The sequence below is a fragment of the Trichoderma atroviride genome, chromosome 3, assembly GCF_020647795.1.
Source record: "Trichoderma atroviride chromosome 3, complete sequence".
Classification (NCBI taxonomy): domain Eukaryota; kingdom Fungi; phylum Ascomycota; class Sordariomycetes; order Hypocreales; family Hypocreaceae; genus Trichoderma; species Trichoderma atroviride.
The window spans coordinates 1,808,499-1,823,031 of NC_089402.1; the positions used below are offsets into that span (position 1 = coordinate 1,808,499).

At 50.2% G+C, this 14,533-nt stretch overlaps 7 protein-coding genes across 7 annotated transcripts; 3 read left to right on the forward strand and 4 right to left on the reverse strand.

Moving 5' to 3' along the window:
* Positions 1-28: 28 nt before the first annotated feature.
* Positions 29-1,565, forward strand: TrAtP1_005829 (uncharacterized protein; the record flags this gene model as incomplete). Its single annotated transcript, XM_014089026.2, has 2 exons — positions 29-520; positions 645-1,565. 2 exons carry the CDS (start codon positions 29-31, stop codon positions 1,563-1,565), a joined length of 1,413 nt encoding a protein of 470 aa, XP_013944501.1.
* An 88-nt stretch (positions 1,566-1,653) lies between these two features.
* Positions 1,654-3,216, reverse strand: TrAtP1_005830 (uncharacterized protein; the record flags this gene model as incomplete). Its single annotated transcript, XM_014089025.1, has 5 exons — positions 1,654-1,829; positions 1,882-2,715; positions 2,769-2,974; positions 3,032-3,087; positions 3,163-3,216. The coding sequence occupies 5 exons, from the start codon at positions 3,214-3,216 to the stop codon at positions 1,654-1,656; spliced, it is 1,326 nt and encodes a 441-aa protein (XP_013944500.1).
* A 339-nt stretch (positions 3,217-3,555) lies between these two features.
* On the forward strand, positions 3,556-5,217 carry TrAtP1_005831 (uncharacterized protein). Its single transcript, XM_014089024.2, has 2 exons — positions 3,556-4,265; positions 4,325-5,217. The coding sequence occupies exons 1-2, from the start codon at positions 3,740-3,742 to the stop codon at positions 5,095-5,097; spliced, it is 1,299 nt and encodes a 432-aa protein (XP_013944499.2). The 5' UTR covers positions 3,556-3,739; the 3' UTR covers positions 5,098-5,217.
* Positions 5,218-5,259: 42 nt separating this feature from the next.
* TrAtP1_005832 (uncharacterized protein) lies at positions 5,260-7,098 on the reverse strand. Its single transcript, XM_014089023.2, has 2 exons — positions 6,838-7,098; positions 5,260-6,760 (listed from the first exon to the last, which is right to left on the reverse strand). The coding sequence occupies exons 1-2, from the start codon at positions 6,885-6,887 to the stop codon at positions 5,452-5,454; spliced, it is 1,359 nt and encodes a 452-aa protein (XP_013944498.2). The 5' UTR covers positions 6,888-7,098; the 3' UTR covers positions 5,260-5,451.
* A 399-nt stretch (positions 7,099-7,497) lies between these two features.
* On the reverse strand, positions 7,498-9,828 carry TrAtP1_005833 (uncharacterized protein; the record flags this gene model as incomplete). The annotated part of the gene is made up of 1 exon (XM_014089022.2): positions 7,498-9,828. One exon carries the CDS (start codon positions 9,826-9,828, stop codon positions 7,498-7,500), a length of 2,331 nt encoding a protein of 776 aa, XP_013944497.2.
* Positions 9,829-10,179: 351 nt separating this feature from the next.
* On the forward strand, positions 10,180-11,347 carry TrAtP1_005834 (uncharacterized protein). Its single transcript, XM_014089021.2, has one exon. It carries the CDS (start codon positions 10,251-10,253, stop codon positions 11,235-11,237), a length of 987 nt encoding a protein of 328 aa, XP_013944496.1. The 5' UTR covers positions 10,180-10,250; the 3' UTR covers positions 11,238-11,347.
* Positions 11,348-11,403: 56 nt separating this feature from the next.
* Positions 11,404-14,125, reverse strand: TrAtP1_005835 (uncharacterized protein). The gene is made up of 3 exons (XM_014089020.2): positions 12,358-14,125; positions 11,825-12,296; positions 11,404-11,754 (listed from the first exon to the last, which is right to left on the reverse strand). The coding sequence occupies exons 1-3, from the start codon at positions 13,684-13,686 to the stop codon at positions 11,543-11,545; spliced, it is 2,013 nt and encodes a 670-aa protein (XP_013944495.2). The 5' UTR covers positions 13,687-14,125; the 3' UTR covers positions 11,404-11,542.
* Between the last annotated feature and the right edge of the window lie 408 nt (positions 14,126-14,533).

Below are 14,533 nucleotides of genomic sequence, written 5' to 3' on the forward strand. Positions count from 1 at the left end.
TCCGATAACAACGACATCCGCTGCCACCATGTCCAGCTCAGACGCTCCACCACCAACAAAGCCAAAGCAAATCAACTTACTGCGCGGATGGCCTTCACCACATCTCCTCCCCGCAGACCTCCTCTCAGCAGCCTGCCAGCGCGTCCTGGCCGACCCCGTCGAGAGCGTCCCCATCCTGCAATATGCCCCTGATCCGGGCTACCAGCCGCTGAGGGAGAGGCTGGCCCAGTGGCTCGGCCAGCATTACGGCGTGGAGCCGGATGCCAATCGTATTTGCATCACCGGCGGCGCAAGCCAGAACCTGGCCTGCATCCTCCAGAGCTTCACGGATCCGCATTACACCCGGGCTGTGTGGATGGTTGCGCCTTGCTACCACTTGTCGTTTGGCATGTTTGAGGACGCAGGCTTTGCGGGGAGACTGAGGGCGGCGCCGGAGGATGACGAGGGGCTTGATGTTGAGGAGCTGGAGAGGAGACTGGCCGCTTGGGAGAGCGCAGAGAAGCTTGGGTCACATCAGGAGGTAAGTGCAGAATATCCCCTGATATGAATTTATCAATCTCTGGCATGTGTTTTCGACCCGGGTTGTTGTAGTAAACATGCAGCAGTAGAGCTGAAACTTATTCTTTTCAATTTCTGCTTCTTAGCCCAAGCCATTCAAAAACCCTGGCCCGTATAGAAAGCTCTATAGGCACATCATTTACGTTGTGCCAACTTGCTCCAACCCGTCAGGAAAGACGCTATCAGTCCAGCGACGCGAGAGCCTTGTCAAACTAGCTCGAAAGTACGATGCTCTCGTTGTCTGCGACGATGTCTATGAGTTCTTGCAGTGGCCACTCGAGGGGCCTACTACTGCTCAACGGCCGCCAGAAATGAGGCTCCCCCGCCTGTGCGATATCGACATGTCACTGGGTCGGGCGGAAATCGACCCTCAAGGCTTTGGACACACAGTGAGCAATGGATCCTTTAGCAAGATTGCGGGACCAGGTGTCCGGACGGGATGGGCAGAGGGTACTCCGGCCTTTGCTTTAGGACTATCCAAGACGGCATCTTCCATGTCTGGCGGTGCTCCAAGTCAGCTCTGCGCCGCGATGCTGGCCGATTTGCTTCGGACTGGCGAGCTGGCCAACTTCATCGACACAAAGACTCGGCCGGCGTTACAGAGGCGACATAGGATTATGATGAACGCTGTAAAACAGTACTTGGCCCCTCTCGGTGTTGTATCACAGGAATCCAGCATCCAGGGCCAGAGCATTTATGGTGGCTATTTCGTATGGCTTACACTAACCCAGGGACCCTCAGGACTGCTAGTCTCAGATGCTGCGTTGAGAGAGGAGAACATCGTTCTTGGAAGAGGAAACATGTTTGCGGTTCGAGGGGACGAAGAAGGCGCGAAATTTGACAACGCAATCAGACTCTGCTTCTCCTGGGAGCCCGAGGAGGCACTGATTGATGGCGTCCGGAGGCTTGGGCTCCTGTTGCAACGCATGCAGGCCAATGTCGGTTATTATGAAAAATTAGTAGCGGGAGTCACAGACAGTGATCGTCCAGTCAGTAGTTGGGTATAATATTGGACCCAAGCGAAAAAACAATATACGGATTATTATATTATCAATGTAGATGTATGGCATGAGCTCTGCTCTGTTCCCTGGCATGTCACTTCTTTGAGAAGAATGACATGATGTTGCCTTGACTCCCACTCTTCGCGGCGGGCGCTGCCTTCTTTGATTTCTGTGTTGATGAGGCGGGTGTTGCCGTAGGCGTCGGCTTGGTGGCTGGTGGAGGAGCTTCATCTTCAGAGAAGGACTCCCATGCAGCCTCCTGGATAGTTACTGTATACAAGATTTAGCCACGTACTGACACAAACATGATCAAGCAACTTACCCATATATCCCTGATCATCCAATATGCGCTTCTTCTTCATAACTCGCCGCTTGCCTCTCCGGCGGCCATTACTGGAATTCGATATCACTTCTGCAGGCTCTTTATCCTCTTTAGGCTGTTCAGGTTCAGGCTCTGCTTCAGGCTCCGGCTCAGAGGCCTCTTCCATTTCCTCATCTGATTGCTCATCTCCCTTCTTGGCCTCTTCTTTTCCCTCTGCTTCATCTTCTGGATCTTCCATCATACGTAGGAGCTGCTCTTCACGCTCCTTTCTTGTCCGTTTCAATGCTTCCATGTCTATTGACTTGGAGCCAGGCAGATCCTCTTCGTCAGCTTCACCATCGTCGGATAATGCCATGCTGGTATCTTCATCCTTGGGCTTCGTTTCAGGCTTTGGCTTGGGAGGTTTCGCCGCCGCCCTAGCGAAGGACTGCATAATGCCTCCAGAAGAACCTCTTTTTAGCGACGCAGGAGGTTTCTTCCCAGCACTCGATGATGGGGTAGAATCGGCAGATGGGGCTTCTCTAGTCTCTTGTTTGACCTTTTCCGCTTGACTAGGTTTGGGCGTAGCCGATTGTGCCTCCTGCTTGGCAGCTTTAGGTGCGCTTGGGACAGAGACCGGGACTGAAACTGGAGTGCGGCCCTTGCGGTCCTTCTTGCGGGCTTTGGGATTCGCGATTAATCCATATGTTTCCAGCATTTTCGCAGCATCTTCAACCTTTCTATACTCAGACAGTGACTTTGAGACGTCAGATAGCTGCACCAAGTCTCTCTGAGGGAAGGGGGACAGGCTGTAAACATGCATCGATGTGACTTGTTCATATTCGGCCAACGCATCTAAGTGGACTATTAGCAAACCTGGCAGCTGTTTTCTGTTGATATGACCAGACCTTTTAAGCCTTCTTCCGCTACTATGGTGACCGTTCTGGTGGGTGCATAGTCAGAGAGAGGTTCGGGTTCAGGTGCTGAGCCGTCCATGTCAGCATCGCCAGTCTCTGGCTCTCGGTCTTCCGTTTTGGATCCATAAATCAGGTAGGTAGCATGAATAGAATTTGCTTTGGAAGCATTCTGGCTCTCATAAAATTCATGTAGTTTTCTGAAATTTGAATCAGTAAATAATTCAGGACAAAAAGAACAAGACGACCAGATTTACTGTTTAGCAACATTCACCCGAAGGTTGAGCGCTCTGCTTAGCAGACGATATGTCACCTGCGACAAACATGGATTCTTAGTTCATAGGTCTCCAGCACTTGGTATAGCAATTGAAAGCGCATCTATACGTACCGGCACCTCCTCACTCAGGAGCCGATCGGAGAGGTATTTTTTGGTGTCGTCCATGGCTGTGCTCTCTCGTCTGATCCACAAGCCAACAGTGATTATCAGACTATTCCGATAGCTGGGCACGCAAGCTTGCAGTTCTCTTCTCGCTCTGGGAGCTCTCCAGTCCAATTGGGTCCACGCGCGTTCAGCACTTAAACACGAACTCACGTGGCAGCCAATTTGATCTGCTCGCTTTGTAGCATATCTGCCTCTTTAATGCAAGCAGACAACCCTGAGGGCCGCTGCAGACGCTGCACTTGGCTATGCGACTAATATGTATATGCATCTAACAAGTCGACTTGCGGTCCTCCAACGCGTCGGTCGCGACGACGGCGCATTCAGCATCCTGGTCGTTAATGGCAAGCCTTGTCTTGTCTTTGCTCAGCGCTGCCACTCGATCGATATCCGACAGTAATCTGTCGCCCCTGTCTTGTTACACCGGAGCATTTCCGGCGCCGCACATTGTAAAAATAATCAAATCGAAACTATTTCTATTTTACTTTTCTTTCTTCTTTTGGATATTCAAAACCTGCCTGCCTTTATGGCCACCTCCGACGACGTTCCAGATTCTACCGACTGGCTCTCGACGCCGCTTTCTGGCTTCGCAGCTGTCGAGGCCGCTTTGCGATGCCAAGTGTGCAAAGATTTTTACAAGACACCGATGATTACTTCCTGTTCGCATACATTCTGCTCAATCTGTATTCGAAGAGCACTGTCCAACGATGGCAAATGTCCAATGTGTCGCTCAACGGAGCAAGAGCTGAAACTTCGAAGCAACTGGTCCATGGAGGAAACGGTCGAGGCCTTTACCAAAGCACGGATGGCTGCGCTGAATCTTGCGCGCAATCAGAGACCGAGGAGTCCATCGCCGAAAAGGAAGGCTCCTGAGGCGTCTCCGGATGCGCATGCGTCTCACGAACCAAAGCGACTGCGCACATCAGCTAGATTAAGCAAAACCCGAGGAGAACCGGCAGTAGCAACGACTCCGACCGTAACGGCTGAAGAACAAACTGTTCCCGACTCAAATAATGAGGACAATGATGACGAAGAATATGTGCCTGATACTCGTGAGTGCACAGACATGCTTTCAATTTACAACTTGACAGCTGACAATGCGCTTTCGCAGCAAACGGCCTTGTGCCCTGCCCCATGTGCAATAAAAAGATGAAAGAATGGCAGGTGTTTGGGCATTTAGAATCCTGTCCAGGCCCTTCGGCCCCGACAAACAATCCAAGCAATAATGTTGATTCCGAAAATACCTTTTCCTTTGGACAATCTCAGCGAAAACAGCAAAAGACACTCGAGCGACTCCCTCCCCTCAATTACTCCATGTTAAAAGAGCAGGCGCTGCGGAAAAAGATGCTAGAATTAGGACTCAGCAACCAAGGACCTCGCCCTCTCCTGGAAAAACGCCATAAAGAGTGGCTAACGCTATGGAATGCGAATTGCGATGCGGCCACACCAAAGAAGCGCTCAGAGCTGCTCCACGACCTGGATATTTGGGAGCGCACCCAGGGCGGCCGAGCACCGACTACTGGCCGAGTGATACAAACTGCGGCGGCGATCAAGGACAAAGACTTTGACGGTGCTGCATGGGCAGCTAAGCACGACTCTTCATTCAGAGACCTTATCGCGAGCGCTCGCAGAAATGGAGACAAGACAAAGAAGAAGTTGGAGGAGGAGGAGGAGGAGGATAAATCAACAATTGATCAGCCGCAGAGCTCAACAAGCCAGCCTCCAGATTTGATGGTCATTTCATCGTCCCAACCGCCGGCCTCGAGTAATTCAGCAGCCCAAAGGAATTTAGAAGAGCCAGAACGCGCACCGGTTATGCAATTACTGCCCCCTCACGGTGCTGAACCAATGGCTTGGGAAGCTTCACAACGACCAATAGACTAAACACCAACAGCCGAAGCGTCAGAAAAAGTAATATAGCAGAAAAGGAGATAAATATTAGCGTGTACATATTCTGATATCAAGATAATGATACCCATCTGATTCGGGCGTAGTCGATTGGGGATAATGAATATAATGAAGAAATTACAGCGCAAACCTCGCATTCTACTGGTGAAATTGTTTTTATTGAGACTATAAAAGACCCATTGATCATTCTATTTGTCGAATAATAATAAAACATTTATATCAATCACGCTCATACCTTTACCTTGAAATCAGTATATAGCCCTGCGTTGGGGAAAAAAAAGAGCCCTTGTAAAATGAATAGAATCCGAAGGTTGTTACTTTCCTTCTCCTCTAATTACCGAGTGACAGATTCGCAATACCCGTCGCCCTTGTTGGTGATTGAGCCCCTATTCTCTCTGCATCTTCCGTTGGTACAGATGGCAGCTCATCGAGCTCCTTCTTGGCTTTAGCAGCTTCCCTAGCCTCCTCCTTGCGGCGCTGCTTCTCTTCCTCTTCCTTGTTCTGCTCCATCTCCAAGGCTTCCAGCTCATCATCAATCTCCCCTTCATCTACAACGTCGCCAGTGGGCTCAGATAAAATGGCAGTTAATTCATCTGTCGCGCTCATTTGCTCTCTGAGATGATCCATCGTGATCCCAACCCTTTCGGAGCCGCCAATTTGGGCGTTGAGGCTCTGTAGCGCACTGGCCGATGATTCCATGACTTTGACCAACTGCACCTGGTCGGAAGCCTGCTGTAGCCTTGAAGCCACCTCCTCGAGCTGGCTGAGAGTGGCATATCGTGTTGATAAAGAAGATTCGGCCCGTTTCTTCGATTTGAGCGCCGCCAAAGCTGTTACGCGATTCTTGCGTAGAACTGCATTCTTTGCCTCTTGATCTAGTTCATGTATCCGCTTGTCAAGTAGATTGACTTGATGTTCCAGGCTGTCCATCAGCTCTTTGATAGATGCGATAGACGCATCTTCCTCGGTGATGCCTCTTTCTTCACCAAGTCCCCGGATGCGGACCGTATTGCCATTGTATTCAATCATATCCTTATCTCGGGATAGGAATTTTAACAGCACATCAAAATCTGTCTCGGACAGTCGCTGATCCTTAGCCAGCACTGATTCGAACAGTGTCTGGAACTGAGCTCGCGTAAAAGCTCGGTCATATCGTGATGTTCTTTCGGCAATCGTTTCTCCCAGCTCCCGGCTGGTTGCTTCTACATTCTTCATGACAACGTAATTGCCCTTGGGTATCTTATCTTCGCCTCGAGTCGGGTCGATGACTCCTATTTGCCGCAGCGCCCATCCCATGATATTCCATGGCACCTGTGACCAGCTCTGTTGCTGTTGATATATATTCTGGGTTGACTGCAGGAAAGTCTGCAGAGGTATCAGATCCCTTTGTGCCAGCGCTTCATTGATGACAGTGCCGAGCGCTAATGGCTGGCCAAATTGCTTGCTACTCAGCGACCGTCGTAGTGATTCGTCGATATTGAAAACGAGAGCGCTCGACTTGGAACCCTGGCGAGATAATAGCCCTTCAGAGGCTAATCTCGCGAGAGCAAGTAGCCAGGCCGAGATGTTCGCGTGGTATCCATCTGGGTTTAGAGTCCTTTGTGACCGAAAGTCGGAATACAGCGCAGGGAGTCGAGTTCTACCACAGTCAGTACCAATACTACGCGACCCTTTAAAAGAAGAATGGATGATGGAATCAGGCTGAGTATCACTTACTTGCGGAAGTTGGGATCGTGCTCGACCAAGTAATCAGATAGCTCGCCCATTTTGACTTCACAAAATGACAGCAACAGCTATTTCGATTCCTCGCGCTGCAAACAGATGTGCCTATAATGTCGCTTCCCAGGTACTTCTCATGAGCATTGATGAAGAAAATGGCACGTGTACTGTCTCGCGACTAATACAATCTGTTGGAAGTGTTTGGTGTGATGACAGGCAAATGTTCTTAGCGGGAGAGATGCCGCTAAGGCTCTTTAGCTTTACTGCCCGATTATTTGGTGCATGTGATATCACTCCTTCAGCCATTCAGCCACTTGTGTCACTTCGTTGATCCAGCTGCATTTACCTAACGTACAAATGAACCCAAAGCAATGCAAGCGCATATATGATCTGTCTAAGACTGAAAAAGGAAAAAAAAAACAACAACAAAAGGCCTGCCTTTCATTCATCTACGCTCAGAACTGTTAGATGCAATGCCATTCGAGCCGAAGGCTTATTATTAGTACAACGACCCAACAATACCATGACACTTGAACGAAAAGTAGACAAAGACAAAAAGCCTCCCAATAATTCATATCTTTGAACGGTTCATCTTTCATCAGCGCTCGTAACCTTTGATCCAGTTATCCTCCTCATGACTAACCCAATTCCATTATCCTATTCAAAGCCTTCTTTATCTATATCTTCATTGGTATCTTTGCTCATTTCCTCATTGTGCAGGGGCGCCGTTTCCAAAGCTCCGCCGCGGGCCAGATTGCTTGCTCTCCTTGAGCGCATATCGGTCAACGCCTCGCTCTCTTCGTCTATGGTATCGTCAATCGCGTCTTCTGGTACGCCCCGGCCATGCCCAGCCGGGTATTCCAGCTTCTCTGTCAGCTCACGCTGTAGCGAGTCCATGGTTTCTCGAGCGCTTGCGAAGCGCGATATGCCCTGTCCGTGAGGCAGCGTTTCGTACATTTTCTTGGCTTCATTCAGGCACCGTTGAGCCGGAATGTGCTTGGATTGTTGTGCCCAGGCTCTGGCAGCAAAGACGCTCCAAGCTGCTGACTTTCTCCGCCGACTACCCCAACTCCAACTGCCGACACCTAGCTTGGAGGCATAGCAGATTGCTAACCGCTCTTTGACCAAAGCATCTCCAATCCTACCCAGAATCTTTGTTTCGAGTAGGCGAGTGCACCATCGTGCGGCATCATCGATACTGGAGCCTCCTCTTAGTCGTAGGAGCTCCTGGGCCAGAATCAAAGTCCTCGTTGCGCCATATGGAGAGCTACACCGTGTATTATAGGAATAGAATGCCGATTCTAGCATCTGATCCACGGTCTCCGCGCGGCTCTTAGATGTCAATTGCTGCGGCATGAGAAGCAGGCTAATAGCAGCCATTTCGTTGGTTGCGGCGTGGTATTTCCAAGCTTTTGACTCGCTAAAATCGGATCGTAAGAGGTCGTAGGTCGAATGGGCTAGTTTCCAGTCGCGCAACATAAAGGCAAAATCAGCCAGCTTTCGCATGATGGCTTCAGATGTATCGGCACGGTAGAAACCCGAGGGATCATAGCCGTCCTTGCTGGTATTGATGCTGATGCTGTTGCTGCTGGATGAGGACCGCGAGCTGCTGCCGAACCCTGTCCATCTTTTTGATAAGCTCATAAATCTTCCTGTGATTCCCCTACGCTTAGAGGCAACTTGGTCGTTCCAGATCGTGGCGTGGCGTTCCATAGTGGGGATAATCGACTGCATTAGCATTTCGCGCACAAACGTGCGGATGGCAATAGCATCTGATTCAAAAATGTATCGTGATGGATCCTCAAAATCCTCATCGTTTTCGCTTCGCCGAATCTCTGCCAACTCTTCGGGTGCAGACATCCAATCGCTTCGGGGGAGAGGGATGCTATCGTCGTCGGTTTCCACACTCTGGCTACATCGTAGCCTCAATAGGTGGCAATGAAGTCCGAGGTGCCGCTTCATTTGCTCAAATAAGCCCATAGATCTCGTAATGTCATCATTCTCCTCATCGTGGACCAAAACATAGTATCTTAGGTAATCTCCATCTACCCACGAGGGCAATTTCTTCTCGCCTTGGCTGGTTTCAGAGTACAGTCTCCGTAGCTCTTCTATAGGAGCGGGATTGCGGGAGCTGATAGCTATGATGCAAGCTACGGGATGAGCAAAGGTTTCGTGCGCCGAGATGGGCAATCCTGAAAGCAATCGTCGTAAATACAAAGCATAGTATGGTGAAGCAGCCTCAGAATCCGAGCCATATTTCATCATGATACTCTTGTGCGGCATTCCGAGAAACGATTCCTCTGCATAAGAAAGATGTCGCTCAACAACGCTTTCGATATCGTTTATGGCCGATCTGTTGCCGGCACCTCTTTCCTGCGCTCCGTTGGGATTTCGCGGCGGCGGAGCTTGCTGAGAACCAGACGATAGCGCATCTGGACGCTCTATGTTTTCGCCGAACCGTGTAAATCGTATAGAAAAGTCTTCAAATATTCGCCCAACACCGTTGCTATCCCTGATATTTACCTTTCCTTGGATATTCTCCCCAAACGGCCGCAATAGCTCCCACAATCCATTTTGGAAACCCTTTTCACGAATTAAAGCCTCTGTGTCCCGCGAGGCACAGACAGATACATGAGGCACAAACGATCTGAGAATCAGATTCAGTGGTTCGCCGGGATCATCCCCAACATTCTCTGGCAACACACGATTCTGGCCTATGTCGAATACAGTGCTTGACAGGACTCTCGATGGAGATCCCCGCCCCGCTGGCGACATGGACCTTGACCCCGGAGGGGATAATGTCGAGGCGTATAAAGAGGCTCTGGAGGGGTTCGAGTTTCGAAAGACGAGCGATGATTCCGAAGGAGACGTGGGGAAGGGCTCAATCGTCGAGGTCGAATGCCTCATATAAGAGAACTTTGCGGCGGGGGCCGCGGCGGGCAGCGCCTGAATCGGTTCCGTAGACGATTCATCTTGAGGCCGTGGCATGAAGGCGACTGGGTGCGGTGATTCCGCGCAGACAATGCAGGCGCTTGTGGTGACTTCATGCGGAACGAGGGATCAGAGTAGAGTCGCGGGGGTCTGGCGTCGTGAACTGGCTCTGCATATTTCGCTTGCGAAGCGTGCTGGCGCGGGAGCGTTGCGAGATGTCACTTGCCTTGAAGCCACGATCGGCTTCTCATATGATATCAAAAGCCCCGACTTCTGCTACGTACCTGCACCGCCCCATATTTCTGTACCGGGGTGTCGGTTCTCCGTTCTCCGATCCGCTTCGATATTTGCATAGCCAGGTACCTACGTAGTGCTGGGTGCTGTCCAATAATAGCAGCAGCTCTGCATCAACCGTCCATCCATCTCTTCTCTATTTTCTCTTGTGATTGAAAACCGCTGAAGCTATACTTTTCATCGATATGCCATCAGATCTTTCCAGCTATCTAGCTTCAAAATATCTAGTTGCTGATCCAAAACCATCATCAAAGAAGCGAAAGCGCAAGCAGGCAAATGCAGCTTCAGGCCTGCTAATAACCGACGACGACGACACAGCCTGGAACAATGGCTCCGCGCAGGACGATGCAGACGAGGACGGCCCATTGACCGTCACGGGGACAACAGCCGAATTCAGAAAAGCGAAGAAAAGCAGTTGGAAAACAGTAGGAAATGGCGGGAATGGCCAGGAGAAAGACGACAGCGCCGCGGCTGCAGACGCAATTATCGCGTCGGCCGCAGCAGAGAACGACGCAGCGAGAGCCGCCGACGATGAGATGCCGATTGTCGAAGACAGCCAAGGCGTGGCGAAAATGAGCGATGGAACACATGCCGGCTTACAGAGCGCCGCTGCGGTCTCAGCGCAATTGAGACGGCGGCAGCAAGAGGAACGAGAAGACTTTGAGCGCCACCGAAAAACTGCAAAAGAAGAAGAGACGGTTTACCGAGATGCCACTGGACGAAGAATCGATATTTCTATGAAGAGAGCAGAGGCAAGGCGCGCAGCGGCCGAGGCTGAGGAAAAGGAGAGGCTTGCCATTGAATCCTTGAAGGGTGATGTTCAGCAGCAGAATGCGAGACGACGGAAAGAGGAGCTGGAAGATGCCAAACTCATGAGCTTTGCCCGAAAGGCTGACGATGAAGATATGAATAGAGAGCTCAAAGAACAATCCAGATGGAACGATCCCATGACACAGTTCTTGGCGGAGAAAGAAACAAATCGTGGAGGCAAGAAGTCAAAGCGCCGGCCGGTCTATTCAGGGACTGCAGCTCCCAATCGATATGGCATCAAGCCGGGATATCGATGGGATGGCGTGGACAGAGGCAATGGGCTTGAAGCAGAACGGTTCAAGGCAGCAAATCGCCGTGAACGGAACAAGGGATTGGAATACGCTTGGCAAATGGATGAATAGTAATAATAATGGTGGTAGTATAATTTATACCATGAGATACCCTACGAGAACTAAGATTTAAATAGTTCGGCGTCGTAGTTTTCGACGCGTCATCGCTATAATTCGTTTTCAAAAAAAAAAAAAAAAAAAAAAAAAAAAAAAAAAAAAAAAAAAAAAAAAAAAAAGGGTCAAAAAGAAGAGTCAAAAAATTCAAGTTTAACCTGCCGTGAGGCTTGCGATTCATTCGCAATCAATATCCCAACAAGATGAAGATTTCAACGCATTTAAGTTCTAGCGAGGTATGCTATCTTGGATCGAGAGCAACCTCACTTCCTACGGCGCAGGCGCTTATCCGGCCCATAGTCACACAACTGCTTAACAAGGCCAATCCATTCTTGTCTGGGCATTCGGCCCGGACCATCTCCAACGCGACCCTGGAATAGATTGATGAGATCACCAATAGTGATTCCATCTGCAGGTATCTTTTCCAAAATTTCCCACGATTCAATCAACCCACCTGAAGAGGAAGGAGAGGCACCTAGTTCATAAGTCATAAGTCATTAGTATAGATGAGGCAGTGAGGTTCAACGGAAAGGACATGAGCCTACCAGCTTGAGCGGGATTTGGACTGCCAGCCCTGGATGCGGAAGGTGTTCCTCTTGAGCTGCCAATGAGCTTGATCTTCTTCTTCTGCATTGCTCCATCTGACATCTCGCCCGCTGTGAATTCCCCATCACTCCCAGAGCCTGCAGTAATCTTAGGACGGCGGACAGTGTTAGTCTGTAATCCAGGGGTGCTTGGACGGCTATCAGTAGCCGCCCCCGATGCCTTCTTGAACTTCTTTCTGGTCGACTCATTGCCGCTTGACTCCGACAAAGCAGGCGAACCGGCGCGTTTCAACGATTTTCCTTTCTTGCCCATCTCAGAGAGCTTCTGCTTGCCTTGTGGAGTGGTGGAGCCTTTGGCACTCTGGGATTTAGACTTGTCTTTGCCATCACCTTGACCCTCTTTATTCTCGCCTTCCTTTTTCTCGTCATCTTTTCCAGCCTCGTCCTCTTCGTCGGAGCTGTCATCGTCACTCTATAGGGGTGGTGGTATAAGCGATGTATCAGTGCCAAGATTGGCAACAGGGTGAACTTACCGAGCTGCTCCATGGGTTGGAGCCGGAGTTGTCGCTCTCATATATATCTTCTCGATCTCTCTTGATTAGAGCCTTCTTCGTTGTCTTGCCATACTTTTGTCTCTCCAGCTCCTCTCTCAGCTGTTCTTGCAGCTCTTTATCGACTTCCTGCTCGTCTCCTTCACCAAACAGATTCGCCCCCAGCTGCTCACGCCGAATACGTTCTTTAGAGTCTTTTGTATCCTCATCATCGTTTCGTTCAAAGTGCGGGGTTTCGTCATCATCTTGGAATTCATCGCCCGAGACGTCAAGCTCGTCGTGTTCCATCTTCTCTGCGCGCGAAGCAGCCTTGAAAGTATCACTTTCTGTCTTAATCATTTGTCCCCGTCCGTACAACATCCGCCGCGTAGCTTCAAGATCGTTCAAGCCCGCCTTCTTCTCCTCGTCCTTCATAACCCAACGGCCGACGTCAACCTTGCGGGTCATGAAAGCTTCCGCCTGGTCTATCGTGAAAGGCTGGAACGGTGGCTTGGCATTAAACTTGTAGCTTTTTTCCAGGGGGACCATGCGAAAGACCGACTTGTCAATCATGAAGGCGACGCTGGACTCAGAAAGTGCAGCCACGTAGCTGCCAACCCACACATTTTTCCCATCTGCGTCTTCCAAGTGCCAGGGCAAAGCCTCCTCATATCTCAGATCAGACTCCTTTTTCGCCGCTGACGTTTTGGGGGCTCGGTTAAACATGGTCTTCTCTTCCTTCTGTTTCTTTGGTCGTTTTGGAGCGACCTCTTTCGCTACGGGCGCGATCTTGGCTTGATCAATTGCTCTCTGGGCCTCTCTTTCAGCTTTGATCTGTGCCATCCTTTCAGCCTCTTGCTCATCTACTGGTGGCCGTTCGGGCTCCTCCTCTTTCACAACTCTTCCGGGAGGAGGTTGGCGGGCATCACGTCGATGTAGAGTTACAGGCCTAGCAAATTCGTCCTGGTCCGTTGGATCAATAGGTTTGTCGCCCAATTTGGTCTGAGAAAACTTCATGAGATGATATCGGATTCCATTGAGCAGAGCCTTTTTGGTCGTCATGATAGGTATATCATTGAAAGGGTAAGGAGGGGGTGGCTCGCTCCATCCGCCATATTGCTTTCGCAGCTCTTCGATATTGGGTTTGCTTCCATTTGCCGTAGCCTGCACCGAAGTCGACGCTGCGTTGTTTGTAGGCGGTCGATTGGGTTTAGGAGCGGGCTTGCGTGATGACGAGACAAGTGGGTTGACAGGCCTCTTCCGAAGAGGGCGCAGAGGATTCGATTTTTGGCTCCGCGGAGGGCCATTGGGATTTCCGGAAGGGGCGCTCATTTTGATGCTGGAGCGGGCATTGACTACCGAGGTTTTATCCGTGGAGAAAGGCACGAAGCCTTGTGGCACGAGCTTGTCGTGCCTCCGCTGCTAAACAAAGAGCTATGGCAGATCACGGCAGCGCACTGGATAAAAAGGCGTCGTGACAAAGGTCGTAATAGATGCTGTTCGAATAGCTGCTACTGCATCTGGCTGAAGGACATAATATGCTGCTTTCGAATAGGCACAGCTACGGGAGGGAAGAGGCTTGAGGGATGCGAAAGTGAAAGAGAACAGCAGATCGCGAGAGACTTGGTAGTGCCTAGTAGTAGGCAGTAGTCTCAGCCTCTTGTTTGGCGACCAGCCGGAGAACTGCCGCTGTTTATGACGGCTTGATGACAAAGACAGAGCTTAACGTCACGTCACGCTAATTGTCCAGGGATCCAGAGCAGCACATGCGCATCGAACTATTTTCTATTCACATATCCATGCAGGCCTTGATATCTCATTGTGAGGCCCTTGGCGTAGAGGATAATACTTACTTAAAATTAATTGCGTAAGGCTATTGTAGATTCGGAACAATAAGCGTGATAGGATAGCATTACCATTACTCGATGCCCAAGTTTAAGGGTCAATAAGATGGAGGGGTATCTACTACCTCTTACACGGGCAGCCTCCATTGCACTCCTAGCCTCCATAAATTTCGTTATATCTATGTAGGTACCTGATATAGATTGTATGTGCCTTACTACTACTATTCAATATCTGCTCAGAAATATTTGGCCAATGATAAACTTTGTGTGAATCACTGCATTTGCAATTCCCGCCTAGCAAGGACCAGAGGAGCAAACCAAGGCGCGGCTGAGGG

Excerpts from the sequence above, each read along its gene's own strand:
- TrAtP1_005835 (XM_014089020.2), bottom strand. The coding sequence starts at position 13,686 with ATGAGCGCCCCTTCCGGAAATCCCAATGGCCCTCCGCGGAGCCAAAAA. Across the intron at positions 12,297-12,357 it reads CCAACCCATGGAGCAGCTCG|AGTGACGATGACAGCTCCGA; the intron begins GTAAGTTCACCC and ends CCACCCCTATAG. Across the intron at positions 11,755-11,824 it reads TCCAAATCCCGCTCAAGCTG|GTGCCTCTCCTTCCTCTTCA; the intron begins GTAGGCTCATGT and ends CTTATGAACTAG.
- TrAtP1_005834 (XM_014089021.2), top strand. The coding sequence starts at position 10,251 with ATGCCATCAGATCTTTCCAGCTATCTAGCTTCAAAATATCTAGTTGCT.
- TrAtP1_005832 (XM_014089023.2), bottom strand. The coding sequence starts at position 6,887 with ATGGGCGAGCTATCTGATTACTTGGTCGAGCACGATCCCAACTTCCGC. Across the intron at positions 6,761-6,837 it reads CACGATCCCAACTTCCGCAA|AACTCGACTCCCTGCGCTGT; the intron begins GTAAGTGATACT and ends TGACTGTGGTAG.
- TrAtP1_005831 (XM_014089024.2), top strand. The coding sequence starts at position 3,740 with ATGGCCACCTCCGACGACGTTCCAGATTCTACCGACTGGCTCTCGACG. Across the intron at positions 4,266-4,324 it reads AGAATATGTGCCTGATACTC|CAAACGGCCTTGTGCCCTGC; the intron begins GTGAGTGCACAG and ends GCGCTTTCGCAG.